Source organism: Sardina pilchardus, chromosome 16, assembly GCF_963854185.1.
Source record: "Sardina pilchardus chromosome 16, fSarPil1.1, whole genome shotgun sequence".
NCBI lineage: Eukaryota > Metazoa > Chordata > Actinopteri > Clupeiformes > Clupeidae > Sardina > Sardina pilchardus.
The window spans coordinates 20,412,600-20,422,628 of NC_085009.1; the positions used below are offsets into that span (position 1 = coordinate 20,412,600).

Sequence of the window (10,029 nt, forward strand, 5' to 3'; positions counted from 1 at the left end):
GGTTGGAAAGTGAAAAACCAACCTCATCACCGTATCATGAATTAGATAGATAGATAGATAGATACTTTATTGACTCCCAGGGGGAAATTCAAGACATGTACATATACCTCTATCGAAAACCATAAACCCACTATCAGCTTCTATCAACACTTTCCTGGTCTCTCTTGCCCAAACGTTGACACAGGACCCATAAACCTGGAAAAGAAAACAAACTGAACTGACTGTGCGCTGTACTTTGCATGTTATCTGAAGGCCCTTATCTCCACTTTGACATCAGCGCACCTGCTCTCTTCACTTCCTTCTCCATCATATTGATCCTCTGCCATCCTTCTGCTCTCTAGAGACGTGGGAGAGGGCTGCTCTAAAGACAGACGTTACAGATCTAAATGAAATCTCAAAATATTCAAATAAAGTGGTCAATATGTATTAGCATATACCACAACCTGAGGTACAAGGAGTGATGTACAGACAATACATTGTACTGTACTGTATACACACACACACATGAATGTGTGTATGTGTTATACATGTTTTAGGCTTTATTTGCCAAAGCACTCCATTTGCCAATAAAGCACTTTGTATTTCATGAGAGAGAGAGAAAGATAAAGAAAGAGACAAAAACCATGACAACAAGTGACAAAAGTGAGTGTGACTGTGCAAAGAAATAGTAGAGCGTGAGAGAGATGTATTGTACATAAAGTCCACGTAGCCAGCGGTGGCCACCAACCAAAGCGAGTGTGTGTCAGACGGCATCCTCTCTGCCCGCTCCATAAATGGTGCGGTGACCAGGAGAGTAAACACATCTGGGTATCAAAGGGCAGAAAGCTGCTGTGGCCGTTCGGTCGATCTATCACACAGGAGCGCGCAGACACACACACACACACACACACACGCACACACACACACACACACATTAACACACATACAAATACACATCAGACACAGGTCTCACAGAGGCAAATAGACAGCAGAGAGGACAGGTGGAGACCATTTTACCGTTGGCTCCTCTTAAAACAGAAAGTCAGAGAGAGAAGCTCAGCATACACTTGAGGCTCATTGACAAGGACGGCTCTCTTTGTGTTTTGGGAGCTCAAGGAACTTTTTAGTTGGAGAGGCCATTTCACACAGAGTACATTTTTCTCAGAATTCCACTCAGAGTTCATAAACACTGTGAGTGAGGAGAAGAGGTGCGACTCACTCGGCGAAAGAGCTCTACAGAGTTACACTGACAGAGAGCGGGTGAGTGACTAACGGACTCACGCGACGCGACGAACAAACAAACGGACGAACAAACGAAAAGAGAGTTAACTAGCGGCCCTGAGCAGACGGCAGAATGTGCTGCACGGGGAAGTGTGCCCGGCTGATCGGCCTCACGCTGCTGCCGTCGGCCTTCGTCTGCATGATCGCCAACCTGCTGCTGTTTTTCCCCAACGCCGAGAGCCTGGACAACGGGAACATCTCACTGCAGGTGTGGCTCATGGGAGGCCTCATCGGAGGAGGGCTTTTCGTAAGTACCGCAGACTTTTGTGTGGTTAGTCAAAAACCTGAGACTTTTGTGTGGTTAGTCAAAAACCTGCGACTTTTGTGTGGTTAGTCAAAAACCTGAGACTTTTGTGTTGTTAGTCAAAAACCTGCAACTTTTGTGTTGTTAGTCAAAAACCTGCGACTTTTGTGCTGTCAGTCAAAAACCTGAGATTTTTGTGTGGTTAGTCAAAAACCTGAGACTTGAGTGGTTAGTAAAAAACTTGAGACCTTTGTGTTGTTAGTCAAAAACCTGTGACTTGTGTGGTTAGTAAAAAACTTGAGACCTTTGTGTTGTTGGTCAAAAACCTGAGACTTTTGTGTTGTTAGGCAAAAACGTTTGACTTTTATGTTGATAGCCAAAACCTTTTTTTTCGGTGAAACTTGAGGCCCTTCTCTTTTTGCTAACATTTACTTTTTAAATTATGATACATTTCTGAGGATTCTCTCGTGATTATAAGAGAATATTCCAAAAATGGAATAGCATCCTCTTTTTACAAATCTGCTGTGGTAGCTATCATCTATCATCTACCATGAGAGGGGAATACCTTCAGGCTGAAAAGTTACATTTGGATCCCTCCATGCCAGTAAAGACACACACACACACACACATCCATCATTGCCAGTAAAGACACACATACACACATACCCCCCCCCCCTCCATGCCAGTAAAGACAAAGACACACACACACACACACACACACACCCATACCAGTAAAGACACACAAATGCACGAGTCCAGATCTTGCACTTTGGAATGGAAAATCATGCAATGAATGAATTGGATCCCCACTAATGCTAAAGATCAGATTAGATAAGATTGATCGAGCATTCATCTCACACTTAATAATCAGCGAAACACACCCTACAGCACTCCCCCACAGCAAACAGCTAGAGCACTCCAGCAGATGTTTGCCAAGTTATGAGCACACTGCACACTACACATATATACATAGACATATACCAACAATTTGTTACACTGTCATGTCATGTACGTTACATAACATTACATTAACATGTAACACAACGTTGTTCTTTTACCTTCAATTCTGGAGATTTTGAAAAAGATTTTTGTAATATTTTTTGTGTTTTTCAAGGTCACCTTATTCTGTTGGTACAAAAAAAGAGATCTGCCAGGCAGATGGAGTGCTACACTCTGGGGGCATGAACATGCCCCCATCACAGATATGCCCCCAGAGTGTACCATCATGCCCCCAGAGTGCACCATCACAGATGTACCCTCACAGATATGCCCCCCGGCCCCGAGTGTACCCTCACAGACATGCCCCCAGAGTGCACCATCACAGATATGTACCTTCACAGATATGCCCCCCGAGTGTACCCTCACAGATATGCCCCTTGAGTGTACCCTCACAGACATGCCCCCAGAGTGTACTGTACCATCACAGATATGTACCCTCACAGATATGCCCCCAAAGTGTACTGTACCATCACAGATATGCCTCCAGAGTGTACCATCACAGATATGTACCCTCACAGACATGCCCCAAGAGTGTACCCTCACAGATATGCCCCCCCCCCCATACTAACAGCACTCTCTAACCAACTTTTTGAACAACTGCCAGAATTCTCCTTTAAAATTCAAACTCATTTTGATTCTACTCTGAAAATAGTCTATAGCATCGCCAATATGCCCCTGAAATGCCCGGTATTGCGCTATGTAGTGGGTGGAAGCATGAGCCTTTCTGTTGCTTTTACACAAATTTGAAAACTGAGGAAAGGACAATTATTTTCCTACATTATGTTCCTTTCAAGGGAGCTTCCGGTAGTTCTGACTGCAGTATTTTTGTTTAAGTCCAAGCAGAATAAAGTTTAGATTTAGGCCCTAAATCCCCTGGGTCAGTCTTAGATGCTGCATTTTGTTGTGTATGTGGTTTAGATTAGGGGTCGGCTATAAAGTGATCTTCCTGTCTCTGCGTAGATGCTGTGTCCCAGCTGTTCAGCCATCAGGGCTGGAGGGAAGGGCTGCTGTGGGGCAGGTTGCTGTGGAAACCGTTGTCGGGTAAGTGTTTGTTTATTTTTCTAAGAGGGTTAAAAGGTGGAAAGCTAAAGGGCGAAAAGTATGAAATTCTCAAATAATGACTTTCGTTACAAGAAAGCCAACACACTTCACACACTTCACACTTTCAAGCTCTCAACGAGAGGAGAAGGAACAGAGGAAAATCATCGTGAATCTTCAATCAAGCAATCCTTCTGTTAAGTCATGATGCAAGAACGTGCCGATAATTCTTGATTAGGCTAGTTATCTAAGGGCTCATTCACACTAGGTCCGCTGGACCGGACCCGGGTTCGTTTGGTCCGATGGTTCGGCTGTTTTTGATAGTGTGAACGCAACCATACCGAACTCGGGTGCGGACCCGGGACCGGATCCGGGTCCGCCTGAAAAGGTGGTCTCGGGTCCGTTTCGCTAGAACTCTGGAGCAGGTTGCTAAGCAAACGTTCTGAAGAATCTAAAGAATCTTTACCTTTGTCTTCTTCATTGCACCAGCTTCTGCTGTGTTGCCAAGGGATATTTGTAAACAGAATTCTCGAAGTTCGTGTCTAGAAGCATGGTGCTTATGACGCAAACGGACCCGGGTGCGCAGACAAACATGTAATGTGAACACAGACCAACTACGGTAGAAGTAACCGCACTTGGGTCCGGTCCACTTAAACGGACCTAGTGTGAAAGCAACCTAAAAAGCCAACAATTCTTTTTACACTTTCAAGCTCTCAATGAGACACACATGAAAGGAGCAGTAATTATCTGAACATCTTAAATTGTTTAAATAAGAGTCCTTGTAATATGTACTGTAGTCTGGCCATCACCATACTACGCTCAATATTTTAAGCCTGAACATTAGTATGGGGAGGCTGCGCTTTGTTTCTAACGGCACAACAGGCATGATCAACGGGCGTCGTTCAAACGACTCTGTATGATTGGATAGTCCTTCAACCAATCAGACCAATGATTCGGTGCGTCCTTTGGATAAGCTAGTTTCTGATTGGAGCCAAAGGTTCTGGCAGGGAACAGAGGAGATAGACGTGCAGGTTTCCAGCCTGAGCTGCCGTGCGAAATCCAAATTCGCTGGAAGTTCAGGCAGGGTTCACCCAGCCTCGGTAATATGCTGATGAAGGAACACATTCCTGATCAATTAAAGTTTGGGGCATATGTAGATGAATATAAAGGTTTAGTGTTGCCATGTAGTACAAACATTCAGCTTATATTAAATATGGATGTCATTGTTCTCTTGTTTATAAAGATGTACCACATCTCAAACATCTCTGACTGACAAACACTGACATTTGGGTTGACACGTCCACAAACCATTGTCTTGGTCTACAACCATCAACTATCGATTATACTATGACTTTAAATCACCGACAGCAGGAGTGGCTGTTTTCTTCTTATTTCTGATAGACTTATCAGCACTGCACACTACATAGAATCTCTCACTACTCTATGTTTGAGAAAAAGCTACTACACTTTGCCGGTGATGCATCTCATGCTCGCTCAACAAGAGAAAATGAGGAAGTTGAAGTTAATATTAATAGAGAAGTGAATTTGTTTTTATTGGCCTGTGACTTACCTGAGTATCCTCTTGTGTGTGCTTGCATGTGTGTGTGTGTGTGTGTGTGTGTGTGTGTGTGTGTGTGTGTGTGTGTGTGGCTGGAAAACATAATGACCTCAGCCACCCCACTCAACCTATGTCATGTTCATTTCCCTTTCTCTCTTCTCCTAATGTTTCTGCTCTCCCTCCCTCTCTCTCTCTCTCTCTCTCCCTCTCTCTCTCTCCCTGCCCTCCTCTGTATCTCTCTCCCCTTCTATCTCTCACTCCCTCTCTCCTTGCTCTCTCTCTATCTCTCTCCCCTTCTTTCCCTCTCTCTCTCTCTCTCTGCCCTCCTCTGTATCTCTCTCCCCTTCTATCTCTCTCTCCCTCTCTCCTTGCTCTCTCTCCCCTTCTTTCCCTCTCTCACTCTCTCTCTCTCTCTCCCTCTCCCTCCCTCCCTCTCCCCTTCTCTCTCTCTCTCCTGATTGGTAGATGCTGAACTCGGTCTTCTCCTCCGCGTTCGGTATGATCGGTGCCATCTACTGCACGAGTGTGTCCTCTGCAGGCCTGGCCATCGGGCCCAAGTGTGACACCACTGGAGCCGGAGATTGGAGCTATCCCTTCGAGAACCTCCCCAGGTAGGGTACAGCTCACACACACTTAGCTAACTGTTGGTAAACAAGATAAACTACGCTCACTAAGTTGTTACCTACTGCCATTTTAAAACAAACAACAACAACAAAAAAACCCTAAAAAACATGTATTTATTTATTTTTATATATACTTTTTTGATCCCGTGAGGGAAATTAGTTTCTCTGCATTTAACCCAATTTAACCGAATTAGTGAACACACACAGCACACACACAGTGAGGTGAATCACACACTAACCCAGAGCAGTGAGCTACATGCCCAACCAGCGGCGCTCGGGGAGCAGTGAGGGGTTAGGTGCCTTGCTCAAGGGCACTTCAGCTGTGGTGGACTGGTCGGGGATCCAACCGGCAACCCTCCGGTTACAAGCCCGAAGCCCTAACCAGTACACCACAGCTGCCCAATGTAAAATATTAATTAAAAAAATACCTAGAAATGTAAGGTTTTTAAATATCAAATAATATCATGAAAAAAACAAATGTTTTGACATAAAATACTGATGCTCACTGCAAGACAATGTTCTGCAAGAACATTCTTGATAAAGGGCACACTTTAATTACATGTGCATTGCTGATGTAGTTGGCAGTATGGATGACATTAGCTGCCCATAAAGACCCAGTGGTAGGGTCGGCTAGTAGCGCTGTTCAATCTGAGCACCGAAATATTTAACTCCGTAGACAGTAGGAAACCAGGTAGGCCTAAATAGACGGACATGGCCAGCATGAAATGTTTAAGTCCGTAGACTGTAGGAAACCAAGTAGTACAGACATGGCAAGCATGGAATGACGGGCTGAGTGTCGGCTAAGCTCAACATTGCCCCCCCCCCCCCACACACACACACACACAAACACACACACACACACACACACACACACACACACACACACACACACACACACACACTGAGCCCAGCCTCGATCTGCAACGTGCAGCCAGAGGCGTCTTGTTCAAGACACTATGAGATCACAAGAGGAACAATACTGACTTCAGCCACTAGAGGGAGCTCTAGCACCAGGTGAAAGGGTCAGTGAAAAGGGGATTACAACACCTATTCTGTAACGCATTACAAAACAGCACGTTGAAACATGCCACCAGGATACATTGCGCAAGTTATCACAAAAATCTTTACACATACACATACGCGTTGCTGCAGCCTGCTGTATTATATTCATTAGACATGGCTGTCAATCAGCCGCTAGGAAATCTTCCACCAATCGCACAAGGAATTGAGCATCTGCCTTGTGTACAGTATGTAACTAAAAGATCCATCATACGTCCCATGCACACATGCATTTTAATTGAGCAATATGTTCTGTTTGGCACTGATACCCGTGGAAAAATATGAGACCTGTTCAATTTTTGGGCTTACTAAAAGATACGTCCCATACACACAAGCATTTTTATTGAGCAATATCTTCACTATTTGGCACTGACATGAGTGGGGAAAATATGAGACCTGTTCAATTCTTATGAACTCTTAAGAGGAGGGTTTTGCCTTAGAGCTCGCTTGTGGAAAAGCTGACAGGCATGAATGCGTCAGCCAGGTTCTTCTGGCTTTGCCATAATGGATATTTGTATTAATGTTAGCTGTTTGGTCACAGTTAAGGGAGCCAAATGTAAAACTTGTTTCGCAACAAATCGCTCGCTGCCTTTCTTGGCCAGGGGCTCGCTTACTTGGAATAGAGACTTCTGTCTCACTGTGACTACCCTGGTTAAACAAAAAAAAAATCAATACATAAAATTAAATACATAAATGTAAATTAACATTCTCATAGTATTTCTCCAAGCAGTCCTCTTCATGGGAAAAGGCTGTCTTCAACAGCCAATCAAATTAGACTAAAATGATACTCTCCTTCTTGCTGTGCAGCGAAAATAGTGTCTACTGTAGGCTACATGTTAAATGAGGACTGGATAATTTAACTGTGGATCATATACACACTGCTTAAAACTCCTATATCCTATTTAACAATCCTAAATCCTAGTCTGTAAGCTTGTTGATATTGGAATCCTGGAAGTTTGGTTCCAAACATCTGATTGGAATCCTATTATTCCTATAGATTGTTCCATTTTTGAGAATCTCAGGCAATAATGTATATATCCTTGGGTTGTACAGGGGAGAGCAAGGCTACCTGTTATATCTCACATATAATGTATACCCTTGGGTTGTACAGCGGAGAGCAAGGCTACCTGTTATGTCTCACATATAATGTATACCCTTGGGTTGTACAGGGGAGAGCAAGGCTACCTGGTATATCTCACATAATGTATACCCTTGGGTTGTACAGGGGAGATCAAAGGCTACCTGTTATATCCCACATATAATGTATATATATCCTTGGGTTGTACAGCGGAGAGCAAGGCTACCTGTTATATCTCACATATAATGTATATATATCCTTGGGTTGTACAGCGGAGAGCAAGGCTACCTGTTATATCTCACATGTAATGTATATATATCCTTGGGTTGTACAGCGGAGAGCAAGGCTACCTGTTATATCTCACATATAATGTATATATATCCTTGGGTTGTACAGCGAAGAGCAAGGCTACCTGTTATATCTCACATACAGTATAATGTATATCCTAGGGTTGGACAGCGAAGAGCAAGGCTACCTGGTATATCTCACATAATGTATACCCTTGGGTTGTACAACGTAGAGCAAGGCTACCTGTTATATCTCACATATAATGTATACCCTTGGGTTGTACAGGGGAGATCAAGGGCTACCTGTTATATCTCACATATAATGTATATATACCCTTGGGTTGTACAGCGGAGAGCAAGGCTACCTGTTCAACGAGACGATGTGGTCTGTGTGTGTGGCTCCGCTCAACATGGTGAAGTGGCACGTGGTGCTGTTCGCCATCCTGCTCTGCATGGGCCTGCTGCAGATGGTGCTCTGCGGCATCCAGGTCGTCAACGGCTGCATCGGATGCTTCTGCGGAGACTGCCGCAGCAAAGATGACGTGAGCGCGTTGTTTTTTGTCTATATATATAAACATATACACACACACACACACAGTATACCACACTACTCACAAAAGGTCAGGGATATATGGCTTTCGGGTGAAATTTCATGACAAACCTAAAATCCACTGCAACCTTTACAGGTGAACTTAAAGTGACCTTCTCTACATTTTTGAATGCACATAGGCTACAGTATATCAACAACAGTTCAACAGTTCAGCGTTTCAGTAATTTATGTACTGAAACATTCGATTTCACCTGAAAGCCAGATATCCATAATTTTTTGGGAGCAGTGTATATTGTGTGTGCGTGTGTGTGTGTGTGTGTGTGTGTGTGTGTGTGTGCACTGGAAAATGACCCAGGTCGGACTTGAACCCGTGTCTCCCTGTGAGCATGTAGAGTAGACCCAATGTGGTACAGGCGCCCCCAGCCCTTTATTTTGATAGCTTGTTATTATGTTTACGTGTTTATTTATATGTTTATTACCGTAATTTCACGACTATTAGCCGCGGCTTACGTATACATTGATTTTGCTAAACTTCTTCAGCTATGAGGTTAATACAGGGGGGCAGTGAATATGGTATTAATATGGTTTTGTTTCTTTTAGCTTAATAACATATAACACTGTCCTGCGGCTTCTACACAATGCGGCTTAAATGCAGGACATTACTGTATACATGATCATTTGTTGCAGAAGGTAACATCTGGCATAGGTAAACATGATTATTAACTGTAGAAGATAACATCTGGCATTGGTAAACATGATTATTAACTGTACAAGGTAACATCTGGCATTGGTAAACATGATTATTAACTGTAGAAGGTAAACACGATTATTAGCTGCATAGGATAACTTTATTAGCAAACATGATTACTAGGGGAAAAAAGGATCTACATGGTGACGCTGGAGATCAGATAGGGTTAGGAAGAGTGTGCTGGAATTCCCATATTGAGCTGCTTAAGAGGGCACAGGATGTCTGGGGTGGAAAAGTCAATTTGGGTCACTTTGGTTACACATTAAGCTTTCTCAGTTCAGTCACATGGCGTGTACAGTGTAAAAGTGTGTTTGATGCATGTTCCCATATTGCCCTGTGATGTGTGTATTTTGACCTGTTTTTACAACTGGCTTTGAGATGAAAGCCAAAAATGTCTAAATGAATTGTTATACTTAATACTATATACTACTTAAACTATACCTATATCTAAGTTTACTAGAATGCTATAATCAGCTAAGTGAAATAAAATTAAATCTGTCTATGCAGCCTCTCAAAGATCAATCTCTGGCTACAAGTAAATATAATTAGACTTTTCCATCAGTATAACTAAGTATACTGTACTAA

General features: G+C 43.3%; 1 protein-coding gene across 2 annotated transcripts in view; it reads left to right on the plus strand.

The window, feature by feature from the left end:
* Nucleotides 1-940: 940 nt before the first annotated feature.
* The window catches only part of tm4sf5 (transmembrane 4 L six family member 5), a 10,287-nt gene continuing 1,198 nt past the window's right edge, over nucleotides 941-10,029 (plus strand). The window contains exons 1-4 of one of the 2 annotated variants that reach the window (XM_062515873.1): nucleotides 941-1,507; nucleotides 3,464-3,544; nucleotides 5,565-5,710; nucleotides 7,893-8,439. In XM_062515873.1, the coding sequence (XP_062371857.1) occupies nucleotides 1,334-1,507; nucleotides 3,464-3,544; nucleotides 5,565-5,710; nucleotides 7,893-8,043 (552 nt within the window). In that variant the 5' untranslated portion in view covers nucleotides 941-1,333 and the 3' untranslated portion in view covers nucleotides 8,044-8,439. Of the gene's footprint in view, nucleotides 1,508-3,463; nucleotides 3,545-5,564; nucleotides 5,711-7,892; nucleotides 8,440-8,495; nucleotides 8,689-10,029 lie in introns of those variants that run through there. The other variant, XM_062515872.1, reaches the window with a different exon arrangement.